This window comes from Lytechinus variegatus, chromosome 10 (genome assembly GCF_018143015.1).
Source record: "Lytechinus variegatus isolate NC3 chromosome 10, Lvar_3.0, whole genome shotgun sequence".
NCBI classification, from domain to species: domain Eukaryota; kingdom Metazoa; phylum Echinodermata; class Echinoidea; order Temnopleuroida; family Toxopneustidae; genus Lytechinus; species Lytechinus variegatus.
In genome coordinates this window covers 34,995,741-35,019,823 of record NC_054749.1, presented here as the reverse complement: position 1 = coordinate 35,019,823, position 24,083 = coordinate 34,995,741, and the positions used below count along the sequence as shown (strand labels likewise).

Genomic DNA, 24,083 nt, shown 5'->3' with positions numbered 1-24,083 from the left:
CCACCTGCCTGTGGGGAATATACATGTAGGACTATGGTATGCCAATGCAGTACACAGCACACACTTAAAAAAAAGTTCGTTAAAATATAACTTTTGTAACCAAATATACTAATTTCCATACAGTTGCAATTTATTTTTCATTAGTAACTTTGGGATAATTTTTTGTATTCACCAGAGCACTCAAAAACGTGAATTTTTAGCATATGTTCGTGTATGCCCTCTAGTGATAGAAAGTAGAAATTGCAATTAAGTAGTCATTTTTCAATCTCTATTTTTAACTCATAAAAAAAAGAATTCGATTTACCTAAGAGCCAAATTATATGATGAATAGCTGTAATGGAAACTGACAGTGTCAAAAATCAAGCATTTGTCCCAAGAACAATGGAATATAAGCAGAACATTGCCAACCTTATTTCCCTACAAAGGGTTATATCATAACCTTGGGTATTTTTTAATGACTATGAGAACTCAAGAGGTGGTTAATATTACGATTAAAGACAATTTATAGAATTATTGTATTGATTTTTTGAAGTAATTTATCTTGTATATTTTCTTGTTTATTGAATCTATAAAGTCAGAATTATACATCATTTTTATGTTGATTTATTATTATGAATAATTGAGATGACCCAAACTTGCAAGGGTATGAAAATGTTATTGATGAATTACAGTATAATAATGCTATATCAACATATGAACATGTTGAATCGAAATGACTGATTAAATGAGTTTTTTTTTATGAATAATCATAGAAATAATTGGATGATAATCTTAAACAGACCGAGGTTTCGAATTGTTTAAGAATACTATATGTCATTATTGTTTGTGCTGATGTTGTAAAAAATTACATGTACTCATCTATTTGCTTTTTTAAATATCTCTTTTGCATTGGTTGATCTATACCCTTAAATTAAATGCCACATGAATATTACATGACTGTGCCATGCGTCATTTATACCAGGGGCCTGTTGCATAAAACTTTTTACCTGAGAAAACTCTGGTAAAAACTGGAAACTAAGGTTAGTCTGATTTCTCCCATTGACTTTAACACAGGGCAAAAACTCTGGTAAAAACAACCTGAGTTTTCTCAGGTAAAAAGTTTTATGCAACGGGCCCCAGTCACAGATGTAGTATTAGCAGTGGCATCAGCAGAAGAGGTAACAGTAGTAGTAGTAGTAGTAGTAGTAGGAGGAGTAGGAGTAGTAGTAGTAGTAGTAGTAGGAGTAGTAGAAGTAGGAGCAATAGTAGGTAGTAGTGGATGCCGCGGTATTGTAGTAGCAGTAGAAGTAATATAGTAATAACATTTTGATGATAATGATGATGATGATGATGCATGATGATGATGGTGATGATGAAGATGATGATGGTGATGATGATGATGATGATGATGATGATGATAAAATTGATAATATTCCGCATTTATTTAGTGCTTAACACATCGGAACGACGCGTCGCGACGTCTCTAAGCGCTTTACATGGTATTCCCCTGTCATCGGATCCTTCCATTCCCGCATACAATGCATGCACCTTCTCCACTCCCTGGGGAGCATTCCAACAAGAGTTCCAAGACTCAGTTGGTGGGCATACTACATAGGCTTTCACATCCTACCGGGTACCCATTTAACACCTGGGTGAAGAGTGGGAAATTGTGGATTGACGTCTTGCCAAAGGACGCTAGGCCACGGTGATGATGATGTTGTGGTGGTGGTGGTGGTGATCATCATCATCATCACCTTCATCATTATAATTTTCGCAATTTTTATTGAAATTGTTAATAGTATCATTGATGTTTTATTGTCATGATGATAATCATGACTACAATACATGGTAATATATTAGTATAATTATCATAATTGTTTTTATTGTTAGTACCATCATACGCGTTGAGTAACGTTCCCACTCATACAATCATCACCAATTTGCATAAAGTACATTCCCTAGCTAGCAACACAAATCGAAACGATATTGATCAAGTTCATTATCTTCCGGGAATCTAGCCTTCATTACAGACAGTCCCAGTATATAATTCGTGCATGGGCAATTGTTTAGCATTATTATGACTGAAATCAGCCAAACCTTGTGTTTCCTTTTGCAAGTTAAGAATGTTTATTTTTCGAATCTGCCACAGCTCATCTGAATAATGAAAATCAAATTTTTGTTTAGATTCATAAGGGAGTTATACTTGTACATTTAAACACTATTATTTCATGAAGGCTCTTTTATATAGTTTTGATAATTAGTACTGTAGGGGGTAAGGACAATCGATCGATAGGCTCGACGGTAGGACTGCAGCTGGTCTTTTAATACTGATTTCAATAGAATTATGCTTTATATCATACTCCTTCATGCTAATGTACAGTATACCTTATAAATGATTCGAATACAAAATACATAGGCCTATGTGAGATAATTGAAAATTAAGCTTCCATAATCATGTTAACATGTTACACGGATTATTGCAAATTTTGGTTTTATTGTTACATGAAATAAAAAAAGGGTTGTTGATCATGATCAAAATAAACTGGAATGATAAAACTCCCTATCCAGAGAACAACAAAGCGCTGTTCAAAACAAGGCATGATTACTAGAATTTATGTTTAGAGTATTGCACGTGAATGTCTTTGATTCTTGAATAACGTTTAAATGGTCAGGTAAAGGTAATGTAAAAATTAGATGGATAAAAAAAAACATGAAGTTGGGTGTTAGGAGGAAGTATATCTAAAGTTGTATTTTAATTATCTGCAATGTTATGAGCTTTAACGACGCGTTACGGAGGTCATGTCAAGGTGTCTCATTAAAAAAAATAGTCAGCATAATGTTTATTACTTTTATTGAATATCATGACATCAACAACATCATCACCATTTGTTTCGCTATTTCCTTTGAATTAACTGATATCGGCAAAATAATCGTCCTAATGCTCATAACCTTCATCATTGCCATCCTCACCCCCCCCCCCTGTTTCTATTCCTCCTGCTACTCCTCATCCTTATCGTTACCATCATCATTTCAACAACACATCATCATGACCACAGGTCCATCACCAGAAGATACACAAAAGTTATCTCAAGCTCGAAACTTCGTAGATTTGCTAGTGTACTTTGATAGGAGGCTACTCCTCATCATCGAGGCCAGCAGTCCTCTGATAGTTTTTACCTTCAAACATAAGTGTTGCTTTTTGCAATACAAATTCACCATTAGCAACACAATCACCACCAAAAATAGAAGAACTGTGCTCTAAAATGATAATAATAGTAATAAAAGAATGAGAACAACCTAACAACTACGGCATGTATTTCTGAAAATCCATGCACATGTATGTAACTGATGACATCCGATATCAGATATCATGATGATCTGATCATGGAGCTAGGATCATAAATACTTACATCTGAATTGGTAGGTATCGCCTACTTGAGTCATCTTGCTGTTCTATGATGATATCCAAAGAAATAATTAAATCCACCTTATAATAATTGATAACTCCAGCTAGTATATCCACGTTCTCTTCACCGCCGCATTACCTCGTAAACTTGAAGGTTGACTGGTTGCAGAAACCGATTCGATAAAATACTCATCCATTATCGTGATTAATTAACAGGACTAGGGGATTTGTTAGAACGCTTCTAATGTGCTTTCATCTTAACTAATCTGTCAAGTCACGAACATCAACATCTAATGATAAAGACCAAGTATCCACACGCTCTGAAATCGGCCGATTAGAAAATACATGAGATTGGTGAATATTTTCCCGCGTTTTTTCTGGTATTCGCTGTTGTCTCTGCTTCAAAACGCATCAAAAGGATACCATCCACGGTGATACCATGTAATCGTGTGCACAATACACTGATAACATCTGATTCAGAATAATTGTCACCTGCACGGCCAAACGAACGTTGTATCATACCGAATATATAAGATCGACATATGTTCATTTCCATTGTTGTCAATATTCCCCCTTTTTCATATGGGCGTTCCTGATGAACCCATAGAAATGCGCGATCTTTTGCTCTTGGTTCTAGGATTAATTCGCAAAAGAGGATGACCTATACACCGATCTCACGGGTATCCAGGGTGAGCGCTGGCGTGGAAAATGAAAATGAGATGAAAGTAAATACTCCTGAAGCCATCAAAATCACTGATTGTGTTTGATGATGGAGACTGGGTTAGAAAAAGGACCTGATATGTACTATATTGGTAGACGGCAGCCAGAAACGGTAATATATTCTGTGTATTCATTTCCATGTTGACAGGTGATGGAAAGAATAGAGCTATACTAGATTATGCAAGTCTGTTTTGATATGATACCATTACCATGTCATATACCATTATTTTGCCTCAGAGCGTGAGAAGCGAAACGGGAATTGAAAACATCAATTACAGAGGTGTGTGTCCCTTCTCCATCTCCCTCTCTCTCTCTCCTTTCTATCTGTCTCTCTCTACCCATGTATTTATCTATCTATCTATCTTTCCATCCATCCATTCATTCATCCATCTATCTTTCTATCTATTATATATCTATCTATCTATCTATCTATCTACACAGCAAAAACTGTTGTGTTAACCGGTGTACATAGAGGACCACACCAGTTATTTTACACCGGTGTTAAATTGGTGGTGTTAGTCTTACACCTATAGGTGTTATTACAACACCCTTGGTTGTTACATTTACACTCTTTGGTGTAATGTTCAATCTTTAGTGTGTAATTTTAACACCTCAGGGTGTGGTCCTCTATTAACACCAATTGGTGTCAGTTTTAACACCACAGTTTTTACAGTGTATCTGTCTATTTATCTATCCATCTATCTATTTTATAGCTATCTTTCTATCTATCTACATGTATCTATCTATCTGTCTATCTATCTATCTATCTATCTATCTATCTGTCTGTCTGTCTATCCCTCTACCTCTTTCTCTACCTGTCTAGATAGCTACCCCCCTTATATCTATCCACCTATATGTCGTACTGTCTGTCTCTGTTTTCTTTTCTATCTTTGTAGTCGGATTTTTTTTTCATTTAAAAGTTTTACCGCTTTTATCATCATGACCCATGATATTCTGTCGACCAAATTTTTATTCATCATGTTCATGAAGAAAAATTCCCATTTTGTGCATGTATGCTTATCAAATTATTGTTTGCTTCATGCCTTAGCAAAAGGAGTTGCCTCAAAGAGTGATCCTCTACTTTATAGTTGTATATTGAAGATCATGACCATTAGGCCTACTGTATGTCAAAACGAACATCATAACGAGGTACAATCCTCATCCCTATATACCGCATTATCTAGCATAACACCGCAATGTTTACCTTTAAAATTGTGAATTTTATCCTAAAATGATGAAATAATATTTTTGTCAGAAAACGCTATGATGACGAATAAAACAAGCATATATCCAAATATATATTACACAGCCATATATGCTGTGTTTCTCAGACAGAAATCGCTATTCACAGATTCAAGTGTAAAAAATCTTACAATCAATACACTAATAATATACCTAATATCATGCTGTGAAAATTATGTATTGCAAGGATGGCATAGAACACGCCATTGTTTTCTAAAAATAATATGAAGACCAATTAATAAAAGCTGGAATCTCTTTCTTAATTGCTCCCCAATGGAGTGGATAAAGTGCACATATTGCGCCCGAGCAAGCAAGGATCCGTGTTATCTGTCTCTCATATTTCTACTAAATCTCAAATGTTCAATACGTTGAACCAATGGCTGAAACGAGCGAGCAAAATGTACAGACGTTCAAGGTTTCACCGGTGTGGGAGGAGAAAAAAAACAACACAGACGCATTTTGTTTTAATTAGTTTCATCATCATAGTTGCCATATCTATACGAAAGTAACGTTGAAAATTAACTGAAATACTTTGGAATTTGTTAGTGTCTAGGGCATCTATGGTGGAATACCTAAAGTGCATAATAACATGTAGAGCAGCGCTTCTATACTTTTTTTTACTCGAGGACCGCTTTGACTCGGTTTGACTCTCAGATTTGTTTTCGAGACCCACTTACCAACATTTTAGGGGAACGTCAATTTTGATGAAAAATGCTTTGTGAATATTGAACACAAAGCTCTGAAGAACTTTCGAAACAAAGAGTTTGAGAACTAATCTGCATTCGCAAATGTCTGGTAAATGGGCGACAAAAACTACAAGTCATACAAAATATGCATCCACAAGAGGTTCACATCAAAGTCAGATCGAAACCATCATAGTGTGCATGTGCAAGCTGTGCAACATGCATGATACCTAAGGATGCGTTCGCTTTGTTAGACCCACGTAGAACGACCCGGCAGGTCTGTGCAAATATTGTATACTATAGTTTCCCCCTATTTTTTCTCCCTCTGGAGCTTCTCGCGGCCCACCGGTTGAGAAGCGCTGATTTTGAGAGTGATGTGATAGGGTTACACTTCGTAATCCCGAAGGTTCTTTATTCCAAAGGTTCGTAATTCCGAAACACGTAAATTGCCTATACCTCGATTCTCGTTGATCCGAAAACGTAAAAGGGTTCGTTAATCCGAACATTTGTGGCGTTATTCCAAAGGTTCGATAATCCGAAACGAAATAAGGTTCGATATTCCGAAGGTTCGTTATTCCGAAGATTCGTTAATCAGAAAACGAAATAAGGTTCGTTGTTCCGAAGGTTCGTTAATCATTTCGCTTTCGGACTAACGAACCTTCGGAATAACGAACCTTCGGAAAAACGAAGCCTCGGAATTACGAATGTATATGCGTATGATAGCATGGGTCACTTGGGCATAAATTCCAAATAGGTACTTGAGTAGACCGATAAGAAAAGCAAATACAATGCGTAGGTCTACAAAAGTAGAGTTTTGGCGTCTATTCGGATATGTTGAAATCTCTCCAGAGATTGTTAGTTAATGACACGATAACACTGAAATTCTTTTTACAAAATAATACGTAGGCCTAATCCTGAAAAGATGTTGCTTTGTGACTAACATTTACGCTTGATTAACATGTTGGATTCTTAAAAAAAATCGAATATAATACTTTTATCAGAGTGATAATAAATTGATTCTTCCAAACTTTAGGAAAATTTATATGAAGGTATGTAAGGTAATTTAAATGGATCATATAACACTATTGGCAGCTATGGCCTGTCCATAATCAATTTGGTCGTTTTTGACAATAATTTCAAGTGACGAAACATATTAATTCAGTATTTTAGCCTAAACAGAATGAAACAAATTTGGTGTATGATCAAATTCATAAAATATCGAAAAGAATAAATTTAGTAAGTAACTAACCACCGACGGAGCGCGGTAATGTTTTTTTTTAATCAAACCGGGTTTTCTATACTGACCTTGTTTTTTTTTAATAACACATCATATTAAACCCATATTCAGCTTTCGCAATAAGGTTTGCCTGGCAACTCTGGGTCACCGTGCACCTAACATGCCTAATGACTCGGGTCTAAATATAGCATAAGTCGGCGATAGCAAACTTCTTTTCATGTATCAGTTTATTTACGTCATAATGGTAGTATGAGGCTTGTTCCATGAGCATGATAGGGCAATATTAGGGTCAGAGTTTTCTCAACTACTACGCAAACGGTTTCTGGGACGTAGAGTATGCATTGTCAAAAGCCCTTTATTAAATAAAATGGTGAATAAAAATCAGCAGTGTCGTCTGTTACTCTGGAAAAAGTACATATTTACAATTTATCGTTAATTAAGGATCTTAGGATAATCTGCTGTCCCGTTTTACAAATTTTCGACAAAGACGTCTCACCGGTCCATTGAGAGATGAAGGGCGTTTTCAATGCAATTACTATGAATTGTTCTAGAATCCGTCGTCGTAGCACTTGCAAAATCTGTATGATTTCTAAGCCTTCCCATCGCTCGTCCTTCCTCGGGTAGAGAAAATGAAAAGAACTAAAAAGAAAATATGTTATTGATATCTAAACTAATATATTTGTTTTTTTAACTCCCAATCCCAAAGTCTTACCAGGACAAGGGCAAAAGGAAAGTCAAAGATATTTTGATCCTGACAAGTACGGATTCATTTAAAATTTATTTAATGTTTAATGGATTTGATAAAGTAGATGTTGGTCTATTGCTTCAACAATTTCTTTTTATTCACACCCCTATTTTTCACATCCCTATTTTATGACAATTACCATGTTGTATAACTTTTTGTATTCTAATGTTTCACTCTAATGGACTGAACGAGGTACTGCGTTGGCTAAATATTAAGGTATTTATGGTATTTTAAAACCCCTAGAGAATATTATTTTGTTTTCATTATTTCTAGATAATGTATACATAGTATAATGAGTCAACATTAAGGGGCTAATATAGTGTTTCATCTAACCTATGTATTAACCTTAAACGTATTAAAAGATAAGTATTTGATCTAACCGAAAATATAACATGCACCTCACAACTATGACAAAGGCTTGATATAATTAATATATATCTAATGCTAAAGACGAGAATTACAAAGGTTATATATTACCTAGTCTAATGAATTCAAACCAATCAATTATGTGGACATGTCGTGAGTCTATGTAGTGAGGCCTATATAATGTTCAAAATGTCAGTATTAAAACAAGAAAAAATGAATACGTTTTTATCTTGAGATGATCGCTGGACGTCTAAAGCACTTTTTGTAACAATGAACAGGATGGGTATCTAACTAACAATTAACATGTTTTATATTCAGCAGTTTTCTTTTTAACATGTTTAAATTATGAACATGCAGGATGCGTATCGCTATACAAATAATGAAAACTCGAATCATGAGAAAAACAATTTGTGCATATTTGACTGAACAGAGGATGTTTAACCCCCATGTTATCCTATTGAACAGATAATTTATTTATCTCAATCAGCAGCCACTGCTAGCGCGAAGCGCAAGCGTAATTTTGAATTATCAACAATGACCTGAAAAAAAAAAAAAATGTTAGTGACTAGTATTGTTGGGAGCTACTTCGCAAAATTCAACAAGTGGAAAATGCTGTTTTGGAGCTCTTCACAGCTTGAGTAAAATGTTTATGACAGCATTTACTATACATTTATTTCAGCTATCAACATTTTCGGGGGGGGGGGGGTAAAGTGGGGGACAAATGCCGGCCTTGCCCCCCCCCGTGCCGCTACTGCATAAACTTCGGATCACTTACATCATGCACTTATACATGTATAAGAAGGATCATGCTTACACATGAACATGCATGGCAAGGATCAACTTGCCATTTTTGCTAATCATTTTTATTCTACCAACATGACCAAACAATTCGTTATGAACAAAATACATTTCAGTTTATTGTCGTAAGATATATGCCCAACGTATCACGCCTGAGGAAAACGAATATCAAACGGTCGTATCGACCTTTAATTCGTATGTATCCAGACTCCCAGGTATATGTTTGCACTATTACGAGACTTCCTCATTCGATTGTAAACATAACGTAATTCATGGGAGTCATACTATTGAGACATCATTTATGTTTTGTTCCAACTCATAATTCACGATGGAACTCAAATGCATATAATCTTTATGAAGAGATTTCTTCAATGATAATAGTCAAATCTAGACAAAAAAGCGAGGGAAATTATTTCGACCTTACATAGGTCAACTGAACAAGGGGGTTGCATTGATTCCGTTCAAGAAACACAGCAAGATCGAGTTTTTTTATTCATTAGGTATTCCGTAATTCAAAATTATTCATTCAGTTCATTTGAAGTTGATTTTCTATTCATAAAAGAACAAGAAAGTATTGTTCTTTTTCTTATCAAACAGGGAACTAATCTCAATCAAATATTTTCGAAGGGTATATAAGTCTAGATAAGGAACGCTTACGGAATACAAGCACAAAATCTGGACAAAGTCTGTGAAAAAATGATATTCAGAATCCAAAAATTTAACGGGTGCACGCTTTTAGAATGATGATCATTTATCCATCTTTAATAGTCAAATTAACTGCAATATATTCCCTCTGTCAGCTTTGCTATAATGATGTGTGTATGTGCGGACTAAGAGGGTAGATTTCCTTATTCGCGAAAGGGTATCTTGATATTTTGAAACAATTTTTTTGTATATTCTTAAAAAATATATATAATTTTCCTTTGGCCGATTTAGGTGTGTATTTCACAAGGAAACTATTTCTTTGTTAAGGCTAGACAGATATATCATTTAAACCTAAGATGCATCTGATCTAATAAATTTAAATAGTTTGTAGCCTCTCTCCCCCATGCACCCCAAACACTGCATCATCAGATCCCAAATGTAATTTTCCTCTACTTCACTGAAAACGCACAAGTAGGACAAGCAAGGCTCACCAAATGTTGATCACAATCAGAATATTCTTAAACAAGCAAATTTGAATAAGGGACATTATGAATTTAGTGGACAATAATCATGTGAATTTACCCAACTAAAATAGCAAATAATTAAATCTGATTCATTATACCCGGTCACTCTTAACCGGTTCGACTGTACATTATTTATAAGTTTGTCAACACTAAACTATATTTATTTCATATCAGAAAGCTTTACTCTCATTCTAATGATGTATCTTGTTAATCCTGAATAACAATCGTTCATTCCAAAAATAATTTTCTGATCTGACGATAAGTGTAAATGATGGAGCATGATTTATACAAACGGGATGATTGACAGTGTCATGGTGCCATAACCGTCGTCATAACGATAGAAAAAATAACAAAAAAAAACGAGAAAACGATACTTGACACCTTAATGTTTGGTGACGTCACTATGTATTCAGTTAATCATAACATATTTCTTCTTCTTCCAGTAGTGTGCATAAACCTCCACGGAGTATCGTCGCACAACAGTTGGTTGTCTATCGGCTAATTAAACGTGTTGCTCGTAGCAAAGCTCGATGAAAATAAGTCCAAAAACGAACGCATATACACTATATACAAATTGTTCTCATATTTTGAGTTAGTTTAAGACGACATCTCTGACTCGTGTCTTGAAGATGTCGATCGATGGTGAGATGACCACATTTTCAGGTAGACCGTTCCACAAACGGATGGTGTTTGGGAAGAACGTATCCTTCAGTAGTGATGTGCGTGATCGTGGGATTAGAAATCTCTTGCTGTGGCCTCTGGTTGGAGTGTTGAGCGGTACCAACTGGTCGTCGGGGATGTCAATCAGATGGTTGGTGATTCGGTACATCATAGTAAGCTTTGACACTGCTCTACGATGTTGCAGGGTCTTCCACTGAAGCGCATCAATCATGGTTGTGACGCTACATCGTCTTGAGTAATTGTTCATCACATAGCGAGCTGCACTCCGTTGCACAGATTCTGCCTTTGAAATGGCTTTGCTGGTGTGGGGATCCCACACACAACTTGCGTACTCCACGATAGGTCGAACAAGTGTGTTGTAACAGGCAGCTTTGGTTTCCTTGGAGCATGACTTACCGGACATTATTTGCTAGTCTCAGTCTGCACGTCAAATAAAAGTCAATGGTCTAGCTGTAACTTCATTTTATTTTTAAAGATATACATTAACAGAGAAATATTCAGTTGTTATTGTTCAATTAAAGAAAGGAAGGAAGAAAAGCAGCTGTTTGAATGAAACTGGACGCTTGACATTCCCAATGGCCCTTTCTTAACAGAAATGATATTTTATATATTATCAGCAAGGGCGGCGACAAGGGGGTAGGGGCGACTACCATCCTCTATCTGTCTATCTATTCGTAACAGGAACCCATACCAAAATTGTAAAAGTAGCTGACGTAATTTTTCTAAAACAGCCCTGTAGTATGTAAATATTCGATATATAATATAGAAAACAAGTCGTGTGATGATCAGACTCGATCGTTCTGGCGTGACGTAGGCCTACTCCAATTTGTGTTTATTTCAGATTGTAAGATATCATGAAGATGATACCAGAGAATTATTCTCTGAATGATACCATAACACCCGAAGTGTTTCATAATCTTACGGCGATCCAAAGAACACCACACGTGCACCATAATATTTTTATAGTATACTACTACTTTGAATGAATTGTCTGGAGTTGGATAATAATTATTTTGCTATAACACCCATCACGGTCAGATGGAGAGGGGGGGGGGGTTCTAATTCCAATCTGCCCCTGGCTAATCATGGATCCCCCCCCCCCGACTCTCGTTACATGGCTGAATGCACTGCAACTATTAATATAACCGCTTTGGGGGTCTGTTGATATCACTCTCTATTATTTTATATTACATGAAATATTAAATTTTCTTCTCGTCCTGTGCATTGCACAATGTTTCTACTCCTCCCTGAACATCTGGAAGTACTATCTTTTAAGAATTAATGGTTCAGTTAAGTTGGCCTTTTTGTCAAATCTGTAAAAAAGATAGTGAGGGACATATTTTATCGACCGTCTCATTTGCATGCCACAGATTTGTGCACAAAACTTTAATTTAGAACGTCATCATGGTCATAACTTTCTTATTTTACATCTGATTCTGATGAAATTTTCAGCATTATGCTTGTTTGATTTATCTCTCTTCATTCAAATCATCTTTTTTTTCTAGGGTGAGCTTGACCTCAAAAGAAACGCAATCGGATGAAAAAAAGTATAGGCCTAGCAGCAATGAAAACAATTTGAATGGTATACACAGCAAAAACTGTGGTGTTAACCGGTGTACATAGAGGACCACACCAGTTATTTTACACCGGTGTTGAATAGGTGGTGTTAGTTTTACACCTATAGGTATTATTACAACACCTTTGTTTGTTACATTTACACTCGTTGGTGTTATGTTCAATCTCTAGGGTGTAAATCTAACACCTCAGGGTGTGGTCCTCTATTAACACCAATTGGTGTAAGTTTTAACACCACAGTTTTTACAGTGTATACCATGCATGAGATAAACGGATGAAAAAATAAGCTAAATGCAATAAATCATGAAGTAATCATGTACCTGTTGATGTCTTCCTCGGAGCTCCCGGTATGGTTTCCATGACGATGTATTCCTAATAATAATTCCCAGATAGAAACAAGATGAATGCATTAATTTCTCGAAAAAAAAGAAAGTAAATGAAATTTCGGGTTGGTATTTTTCATATGTGTCCCATGCATAATAGAGGTGGCTCACTCTCCGGCATCACCCGGCGAGATTCCAGACTGACTACCAACCAATTCATACATTATTCCTCTGTGTTTGCATGTTGGTCCCGTACTTTTTCCCGAATCAGTGCGCCTTGTTTTAGATTTTTATTGTTGCCGAAATGTAAACCTGTACACTTCCTCCTCATGCTTGTCAGTAACACTGAATAACAATTTCCTTGTCCAACGTTCATTAAGATGCAGACATAAGAGTTCTGGGGGGTGTTTCACAAAGATTTAAGTACGACTTAGGTCGCACTTAAATGTCGACGCGTACATTAATCTTATTGATCAATACGCAGTAGTGCGCGTCCTCTTGGCATGATCTGACCAATGCTGTCATGCCTTTTATACGGCGCGCAACTAGACATTTAAGTGCGACTCTAAGTCATACTTAAATCTTTGTGAAACACCCCCCTGCAATGGTTGTTCACCTTCCTCTGAACAAAACACTGGTGAAACCTCACAAAGGCAATTTCCTTCAGTAACTGCCCACGACAATTAAAATCCAAGTACTTTGGAGGAAATAATTTTGTCGTGTAGCCTTATCACAGTTTTAGGACCAGGAGAAGAAAAAGTGAGCGGGCTGGGTTTTTTTTCTTCTCTTCTTTGACAGATTATGTTGGTTTTCCTCAATGAAAGGAGAACAGGAAAGTCAATTCAATTCAATTGTAATCCTTGATACAATCATTCACGTTGCGAGCCCTGCCTCACGAACAAAATCAATATCAACACTTCTTTCAGAGATTTCTCCAGACCGCACAAGAGACAGATTTGGCACTGCTTAATCCAATCTACATTTTAGAATGCATCCCGTTATCACAATGGACTGGTCGGGAAGAACCACCACAAATTAAACATCATTTAAGAACAAATTTGGTGTGTACGGTTGATCGCAGATTATTGTGGGTGAAGGTGTAGGTGGCGTGACGTCAGTGAAGTATATTGTTCCTAAATATTAACAGGTTGCAATGACCTTGACGGCTAAAAGAATATCAAATACTGTCGGACGCGAGATATAGAGCGTGTATATTACATAAAGATGATATTTAACCGCGATGCCGTTTCTGAATGTTTATAGATGAAAAAAAACTAAAAATCGCAACAAAAATAGAGTTTGGATCCTTGATTAGTGTATCGGCCCTTTGTCAAAATTTCGCAAATTGTCCAAAAAACGATAAGTTTACCTCTGTATGTTCGACGATTGTGATCACAGCGTAAATTCCTAGAATAATATCAACGTCTAAATTTTTTTAATATTTCTTTTAAGGAAAAAGGCGTGTTGTTTCGGAGAGCTTCTTGGACTATGCATAGAGCTATAGCTCCATGGATTATACAAGATCAAGATATGTTGACCTCAGATGAACAGTGTCAGGTGGTGAATCCGAAGACTAGATGAGATGGCATCTTTGATGATCCGTATTGGTTACTCTTCATCATTTCTTTAGTGATTATACAAGTTCAACGATTGCCCATCCAATCAGATGACAAGATTCCAGCAACATGCTTTTTGTGAAACGGTGTTCCTTTTTGAGGACACGGCGGGTAAGCCTGGAAGTCACTATACCCTGCTTTGTTTTCATACCCAACCTGTAAACAAGAATTATCAAGTTAGTACTATAGCTACTGTCCTTATACCAACCCATGCATGGGTCTTAGGGTTAGCTATTATAACCTGATATGCTTGGTTTTCTCATCATCATGATCATGAGCAAAGTCCAATCTCTGAAGGTCTAGTTGATTAAAGTCGAGTGGATGAAAACGTGTCGTGGTTATCAAATAACGTAGCACCAGTTTAGATCATTGCATGTAGTGGTGGAGTCCACGATTGGCCAATGGGGGTTAGGGCCAAGCCAAAATTCAAAGACACACCGACCTAGAAACAATTGCCCCCTACCCCCCCCCTCAAAAATTGGCAAGTGAAACAAAAGGGGTGCAGGGGCGACCACATAATAAAAATGACTGAGAAGGGGATGTAGACATGGTAGACGGAATATATGCAGTAGGAGAGTCTTGGACTGTATAATTCTTTAATCCTCATTGAGAATATATGACGTCACTCTTAGGTCGTTTTGTGAAGATTGTAATCATAAAGACGATGGACAGAAAAGAAATGAAGGATAATTTGAAGAGGGGTTCGACATGTTCGAAGGGAGCGATCCGACTCAACGTATTCTTAAATATCCACCGAGAGATGGCGTATTGCTACATAAATGCTTCGCTTATATTGACTGTTTAAAATTCATGGCATTTGAAAATCTGCATGATACGTGAATCTTCAACCGATTACCCTCAGACAATTTCCACAGATACCTTTCTTCTATCTAAACTAAATATTATGATTTGCCTACAAAATGTTTTGTATTATCTTTATATGTTAATGATCATGATTATCATGAATGTATTGTAAATATTTGTTATGATGTATGAATAATGATCTGTAACAATATTAATGTCATTTCTAATGGAAATATATCTGAAAAAATCTGACAATATTCATTTGTTACATATGTAATTTGTGCAAACCAATGGTTCGCAAACCCACTGTTTTTGTAGTGTAAAACAAGGCTAAACGATCGTGCGATACTAAGGAGAGAAACTTTGAAATATATCAGGGTATGATACTGATTTCCTGTCTTATAACATACAATGTGGGGCAAGTGTCCATCTGCTACGAGAACATGGAGAATTAAGATAACTCCACGTTTCCTTTTTGTTATTAATTTTTACAATTTCGTACCACTACTCATTAAAAAACAACATAACCCATTCAATCAGGTATCCTTGATTCTTTATTGACAAGAAAAGAAAGGAATGTATCTACACCATGCTCTTTAACAAAATTATAATACACAAGACACACACACAAAAAAAATCTACAGGTAATTAAAGAAGACATTACATATCAAGGATGATTATGAAAGATGAATATTAACCAGTTAAATGCTACGATTCTTTACTGGATAGACAGTGGGGTACCTAGGATTTTCCACAGGGGGGGGGGGCAAAACCGTCCGCCAAAAAATTTGACAAGCAAAAAAAAGGTCTTCAATCGCAAATAAAGGATATTGTACCAGAAAAAAAGTGACAAGCAAGAAATAAACAAATAAAATAAAATAAAATAAAACAGGGCTTCAAGCTCGTCAGGGGAGGGGGGGGGTATTCATGCTCGTCAGTGGGGGGGGGCAGGGATACGCCCTTTGCATGGGTTGCGACTCGTCAGGGGGACAGACTCCCCCCTCCCCGTAGGTACGCTGGTGTGGATAGATAAGATTTTTTAAAACTCTATCGACCCCCGATCGGGAGCATGAGAGTCTCAACAAAAACAAATTTACAATCATGTGCATATAAAAATGAATATATTTACAATAATGAATATGCATATAAAAATGGATATATTTACATTAATGAATATGCATATAAAATGAATATATTTACAATAATGAATATGCATATAAAAATGAATATATCTACAATAATGAATATGCATATTAAAATGGATATATTTACAATAATAAATATGCATATTAAAATGAATACATTTACAATAATGAATATGCATATAAAAATGAATATATTTACAATAATGAGTTTCTGTATAAAAATGAATATATTTACAATAATGAATATGCATATAAAAATGAACATTATTTACGATTATTAATTTGCGTAGAAAAATGAACATATTTACAATAATGAATTTGCGTATGAAGACGAACATGTTTACAGTAATGAATATGCATATAAAAATGAACATAATACAATAATGAATATGCGTATAAAAATGAACATATTTACAATGGAGAAACAAACAATAAAATAAACAGAGCAGAAAACGATAAGTTCGATGTCCTGTCGTGTTGAGCATAAATTTGATTTGTCAAATCATGAATTCTATAATATCCGTGATTAAATGCATAAAATCATTTAAAAATGTATAGCTTACCAAATCAAATTTCTAATAATTTTTCAGCATTAAGCTGGCAGATCTACGGGGGAAGGTAGGGGGTTTACCCCCCCCCCCTGTTTGCCAAAGTAAAAAAAAAGAAATGACCTACATTTCGGAGCCAATCCCGTATTATTTTTGCTTCAGAGCTAACTTTTTCTTCTTCATTTGGTAGAGAAACGCTTTTCTTCAACTCAAATTTATCAGTACCAAAATAACTTATTTTGTAGTGGAGCCTTTTTTTTCTTGTCAAATTTCTCAGTCAAACCCTCTCCAACTCCGAGTAGGGTGATGTTGTAACGAGTAATTTATTTTAATACATTATCTTCAGGATAATTTGGCAGAGAAAATGAATCTTGGCATACTGGTGATCCGGGAAAATCCTGTTCTCCTCCGTCATGTTCGTATATATTATTAAAGACTATCTTCTAATACTTGGAATTATTAAATCAAGATGATTACCTACAGTATTACTCATCCATTGATCAAATATGCTTATGTTCTGTGCCATGTGTATATAATGTTTCCAACTCTTGTTTTTTTAATTATCACAACTTGAAATTACAATAATTCCTACACCACTTTAAACGAACTAAATCAAACGTTCATCTTCCACGAATCAGAAATGTGTCATCCGGGATAATGTTAGTTTCTAGCATTCTTTAGGAGAGAGGCATTTTCTTTTAATGATGTCAAAAGTTGAAGCCTTCTTTCTTGGTTCTAAACTTGCAGTTTCAAAGAAGGAGAGCAGTTTTATCATGTCCACGTTTGAAATCTCCAAATCTTCGGACTTTTGAAGATTTCCGCAGATGAGTACGGTATGGGCAAACTTGAACGTTGAAGGTTGCGTTTCCTGAAAGTAGTCCATCCTGTTACGAGCGACTCCTGGACTCCATCCACTAATGTCATGGACGATTAAAGCCAACTTCTCCTTCCCTAGAGAACAAGAGAAAACATAGACAAAACACCGGGGACATGCTTGATTTTCGGGTCTACACCCAACGAAAATAATCATGAGTGAAATAAATCTAGCTATGCTTCTGACGAAATAAATATTTTTGTCTTCGTTGATGAAAAAAAAAAAGATTTATCAGGTGCTCTTCACCTACTAGGTGACACCAAACACAATAGTAATAGCAACCTTTTTATACCGCCTGTATCTACAAAGTCGTTCGAAACATTACAGAAAATAAATGTATTTTTTAATTTAGGTTTACCCTGGGTAACCTTATCTTGAACATTGCTTTTCTAAAATTACTGTGAAAGATCATATAATGAAACCAATATGCATGGAATCGACTGTCCCCACTGCAAGTTACCCCCAATTCGGACTTTAATAACTATTTGTCTAAACCATAAGCGCCCCATGGGGTGGGGGACCACCTATATGAGTCAAGTATTGGGGGGTAATGAGGGGTAAGAAAGGAGCAAGATTGAGAATTCTGGGCCTTGTAACTATAATACACCTAGTATAATTCATTTAAATTCAATTTATAAAATACATATCGTCATGGTTAGATAGTTTTGTGCCCCCTCCCCTTCAAAATAGGCCTATTCTGATACATAGATTTGAATGTTTAATATTCAAGATATTTAGAGTTGAATATTTGATACGAGTCCAGTCAGTTTACCCCTGCTGAAAAGAACACACGGTCACACAGTTGTGATCACACTGCGTTTACATAGTGGAAATATTATTCAAACCGTTGAAATGTTAAAATTTAACAATGTGAAGATATTTTCACACTACTGTGGACACCTCGACAGTGTGACTGTTCACAGCGTGTCTACATTCTACTTTATCTTGTTTTTTTCGCTTATTCGTTTTATTTTGATATTTGTGGATTACTTGTTTTAAGTTTGTCTTCTGTGTTTGTCTCGAGTTTTGTATATAGTTGTATATATAGTTTGTTTATAATCAGTATTGAAACTAAGTTTAGGGGCTTGCCTTCTCTACAGGCTTTTGCTTTTCTTGGCAAGTTACTCCGTTCATTTCTACTTTCTTTTCATTGATAAAATTTCTGCAACAAATTGTAGTTTTGTTTAATTTATATTCAACATTTGTTACGAAATTTCAAAGATTTGTCTGTCATGTCTGTATTATCGATTATTGAACATGTATTGTTACTTTGATTATATTTTGAAAAAAAATGTTGAACGGAAATAAATCTAAATCTACATAGTCGATAATTTGAATATGTTGAAATGCTCAAATTTAACAGTGTGAAAGTCTTTCACATTGCGTTCCACACTGTAAATATACTGCCACTGTGGGATACTGTATTCTTTCCAGAAGGGACTTACCAATCTCTTTGTTGCAGTACTTCAGAAACTTGTCGTAGATGGAATTCGTGACGTCTGTGATTTCAAATCCTCTGTTGTTAACTGAATGACAGAGTACCATCACATCAACAGGGTCGTTGGAAGGAAACTTGAACGAATCGATATCGTTGTATGGTAGTCTCCGGAATCGGATGTCGGCAATAAAGGGTGCACTATCGGTTTTCAGCTCGTTTAACCGGGCAACCAATCCCCCGATGTTGAACTCATCCGAAGAAGTACAGATTGAAACATTGATTTGACGGGATTGTGGCACTGGTCTCTGGTGTGATGATGCTGCATGTTGCTGTGGATGATATTGAGGCGGTTGCTGAGGAGTGTATTGTGGTGGATCGTGTGGTTGATGTCCCGAAGGAAGCTGTGAAGAGCGCTGTCCAATGGTTTTCCCATGTTGGTGTGGCGAACATTCTGCAGGATTTTGTTCTTGTTTTCCGGACAGTTGGGCAGGATTTATTCCAGTTTGCTGTGCAGGAGTTTGTGGCAGACGTGGTCCTGCAATCTGACCATGATCATGTTCTGCAGTCTGACCATGATGCTGCCCAACATTATGCTTTCCTACAGGCTGTTGTACTGGTTGCTTGGAATATTGTGTGAGATGTCCCGGTTGCTGCACAGAACTTGGTGATGGATGTCGCTGGGACTGTTGCATAGGATAGGGACTTTGCTCGCCTTGTCCGTGACTACGTGGGGGAAGTTTGGCGGGTTGATTGATTGTGACAGGATGTTCCTGTCCCCGATATTGCACAACTCCTGGTTGGGCAGGGCGTTTACGACATAGGTGAGAGGAATCCATCGATGAAAGATTTTCTGAAACATAACCAAAATCGGTTATATCAAATGTTATAATTTTGGTTGTCCAATTACCTCGAAGAAAAGAAATGTTATCTCACAAGTTCCGAAAAGACGCGGGGGGTATAGCCCTTACACCACTGCATATAGTGTGATTTCGAAACAGTTTTTAAATGTTGATCTTGAGTACGTGGACATGAAACTCCTTCTACTTTGGGCTCTGATGTGAAACCTTTATTGTGTTTTTGACCAAATAATATTCATTGTATGAAACATCAACTCCTTTTCAATAAAATATATTTAACCATATATACAGCCACAAAGCTCCGGAAAAGATTGATTCTTTCCATTCAATCATCACGAAATTTCATGGTTATAATTCATAGAATATCATTTATAATTCAAAGAAAGTAATTAAAAACATCAAAAATAATACTTCCCGTTCCCGAATCTTCATGATCTTAGCAAACCATTAATGTTTATTTTTTTCGCAAATGGAAACATCTTTTCATACATGTATTTTTAAACATACTTTTAATGCTTGAAATGAAGCCTTGCTCTCTTTTCTCAGGCTGTTGGGTCGCCATCTTCAAGAACTCGAGTAGTTGTGCTTCATCTTGGCCTCGGAGTCTTTTCCCTTCATCTAGCTTTCCAGATATCATGACGAGACCTGAGTTTCTAAACGTCTTTGGTTGTTGATGTCGAAGAGTCACCATCCGCGCCTGATATTCTTTCTCACTCATATCCATGAAGTCATGAGCAATCACCACAATCTTCTCTTTTCCTGAAAGAAAATGTTAAGAGAATGATAAATGATTGAAAAGATGCTACAGTCACTAGAGTCACACCGACAAACCGAATAAACAACCAATGTTAGAATAGGTCATTTGCACTGCAAAAACTCTGGTGTTGATTTAACACCAGCCTCGAATGTCCACACCAGAGAAGTGTTAAACAACCCCAGTTTCGTTTTGGTCTAACACCGGATAGGTGTTTATACAACACCAATTAGTATCAAAACAGCATCGGTTTGATTCTAAACTGATGTTGTTTCAATACTTCTCTGGTGTGGACATACATAGATTCCCGGCTGGTGTTAAATCAACACCGGAGTTTTTGCAGTGTGGGAATAAGGTAATAGCATTTGTCGGATTACATTTTGTGTCGCCGTGTGATGTTGGTCAAAATTTTCGGATCATAAACATTTCCATTAATCTTAAGTTCTGTCCTTTGCCATGTTTGCCAGGATATTGTGCAGTTAACCAGTCGATTATCTTTAAAAGAGGATACCAGCAAAACAGGTAATACATGTCAAAAGCGAAAACCCCAGATCAAATCAGTTAAAATACTTCACATGCTTCTTTAAAGTGGTTACACAAAAATAGACTAATCAAAGTATACTACCAAATTCATCCTATATCGTTATGATAACATATAATTGACAGAATTTTCTTCTACATTCTGTACAGGGACCACTGGGTTCAAGTAATGAATTTTATTATCGAGTGCTGAATTATGTAACTCCTTTCTTCTTAGTACAGGGACTATTCCTGGTTCCAGTAGGCAACGAGTTAAACACGAAAATGTCCATGACATGACTCACCTAGAAGCTCCGTGCAATTCGGGAGGAACTTATCATAGCAAGCATCAGGTACGTCGGTGATGGCAAGCCTTCTATTCGTGATAGAGTGACAAAGGATCATCACGTCGACGTGTTGTTCCTTGATGAATTTATGCTTGTCTATGTTGTTGTATGGGAGCTGATGATAGGACACCTTCTTGATGACCTGGTGTGGGTGCGTCTGGAGATTCTTCAGTTGATCCATGAGACCTTTGATGTTATACTCGTATGAGGATGTACAGACAGTGACGGAGACTTGACGTTGGTTATTAGATCCTGCCATGATGTCTCTCCCTTGGAGTTCAGGTTAAGGTTGCTGATATTCTGCTTCGGAGTAATGACCTAACGTGATTGATCTTGTTTTTTGGTTAAAGAGATGCTCCAAGCTGAAACAAAAAATGGTATAAACAGATGTAGAAAAAACAGATAAACAAACACTGAAAATTTGATCAAAATCGGACAACGATTAGAAAAGTTATGGCATTTTAAAGATTTGCAGTGTTCCCGTGAAACAGTTCTAGGCAAGTCTTCATGATGATTCAATGAGCAAATTGATGATGTCACACCCACTCGTTCTTTTTATATTTTATTATATATAATTGGGTGAATTCATTATTTCATACCAAGAACTGAAAAAAAACTGGATTGACAATTGATTAGTGCATTGGATATTAATTGCTGCATAGATTATTACAATAGAGGAAACACATTATTCACTCATGTATGACAAATGAAACTATAATGATTTCATGTAATAACATAAGAAAAGGGAAAGTGGGGATGTGACATCATAAGCCCACCTAATGAATATTCATGATGACGTGCATACTATTTTCACAAAATAATGCTAAACTTTAAAATTCGATAACTTCGTTATTTGTTATCCGATTTTGATGAAATTTTCAGTATTTTGTTCTGTGAATATCATTCTATTTAATTAAAAGATGAACATTTTCAGCCCGGAGTATCCCTTTAATTAGATGCAAGCCTTCTCTTTCTACACTCTTTATTCCGGATTGAATCAAAGTTTTGCAGGTATATAGATCGCTTTAGAAAGATAATATTTCCTTATCAGTTAACTCTCGTGTAAATTTAAGGCGTAGCCACTGAGCACAATTACCCCCCCCCCATATTGACAAGTGGACATGCTCATTTTTAAACCACAGGCATGCAATTCTTAGGTAAGATTGTCAATGAATATAAAAAATATGGTTCATAAGTTGCAAAGAGAATAAAGGTCAAAGATAAACGGAAAGTAGGATTACAGTCCCACAAGGAGGAAGATTTGATATCGACCTTTGTATAAATTGTATAGATTCTAGTTCTATTGACATGAATATCACTTGAGATAGCATTAACTGCAGTATAGACCCATAAACAATGAAGAAAGCGTTTTGTGTTTTTATCCAATAACATAATAAAACATTGCACCATCAACAATAAAATATAAAATAAGGTCCTACATATTAAGTCATACCATAATCGAGTGCGAATTGAAAGAAATTTATCATGTCTTAACTAAAACTCATTTCAAGCCATGGCAACGTAAAACTTTAGTAAGCATTCGTCATGTTTGTATCTGCTTATCATGTCTTTAAATATTAATAATAATGAAATAATTCATATTCACCTGCTAACTGCAACGGAACTACGTGTATAAATTCTAGAAGATTATGGTCTTTATATACCATGTATACGTGTCACATGAAAATGGACGAGTTTCATGAAACGGGGAATTCCCAGTGTCACAAACAAAACCATAGTCTATAAATCAGGCTAAATATGTTATCGACGTAAACGTTGTACTTAATGAACGATGCTGTTTAAATATTGAGTTTGGTTATTTATTTTTTTTGTACATCGTGCGTGTTAGGTGGCAAAGGAAAGAATGTGTTTCAAGCTATATAAAGTCATGAAGGTCAAGCTCCAGAATGTCCAATTTCCTTCTTGAATATGAAAATTAATATAAATGAGGAAAATCAAGAATTTCGAATACAGTTTGACCATCTCGCCCACATTTGGTAAGTACAAAAGGGCTAGAGGCCTATCACTGTATCAAGAATGCCGAAAGCAGGTCTGGAGACGAGCTATGGTGGTCTCCCCTGCTGAATGCATTTCGCCCCACCCCTCCTCAAAAAAAAGAGGAAGAAGGAAAAAATGAAGGAGAAAATACGGAAGCTTCCACTTTTTGTTGTGAATTTTATTTGTCACCTCGGTTGTAAATCGGTTCCTTGCTTGCTCCCTCGCTTTCTTGTTTCTTAAAAAAAAAAAAGATTTCCTG

At 36.1% G+C, this 24,083-nt stretch overlaps 2 protein-coding genes across 3 annotated transcripts in view; both read right to left on the bottom strand.

The window, feature by feature from the left end:
- The window catches only part of LOC121422520 (formin-like protein 3), a 52,832-nt gene extending 38,081 nt beyond the window's left edge, over positions 1–14,751 (bottom strand). Inside the window, exons 1-2 of one of the 2 annotated variants that reach the window (XM_041617647.1) lie at positions 14,294–14,751; positions 12,922–13,321 (exon numbers count right to left, since the gene is read on the bottom strand). In XM_041617647.1, coding sequence (XP_041473581.1) covers positions 12,922–12,961 — 40 coding nt within the window. In that variant the 5' untranslated portion in view covers positions 12,962–13,321; positions 14,294–14,751. Of the gene's footprint in view, positions 1–3,389; positions 4,021–12,921; positions 13,322–14,293 lie in introns of those variants that run through there. The other variant, XM_041617648.1, reaches the window with a different exon arrangement.
- Positions 14,752–17,619: 2,868 nt separating this feature from the next.
- On the bottom strand, positions 17,620–22,155 carry LOC121423376. The gene is made up of 4 exons (XM_041618736.1): positions 21,785–22,155; positions 20,714–20,965; positions 19,357–20,199; positions 17,620–17,988 (listed from the first exon to the last, which is right to left on the bottom strand). The coding sequence occupies exons 1-4, from the start codon at positions 22,083–22,085 to the stop codon at positions 17,705–17,707; spliced, it is 1,680 nt and encodes a 559-aa protein (XP_041474670.1). The 5' UTR covers positions 22,086–22,155; the 3' UTR covers positions 17,620–17,704.
- Positions 22,156–24,083: the final 1,928 nt, after the last annotated feature.

Bases quoted from the DNA above. Each gene is read 5' to 3' on its own strand.
- LOC121423376 (XM_041618736.1), bottom strand. From the start codon at position 22,085: ATGGCAGGATCTAATAACCAACGTCAAGTCTCCGTCACTGTCTGTACA. The intron at 20,200-20,713 runs GTATGTTTAAAA...GTTATGTTTCAG, and splicing joins CTTCATTTCAAGCATTAAAA to AAAATCTTTCATCGATGGAT. The intron at 17,989-19,356 runs GTAAGTCCCTTC...CTTGTTCTCTAG, and splicing joins GTACTGCAACAAAGAGATTG to GGAAGGAGAAGTTGGCTTTA.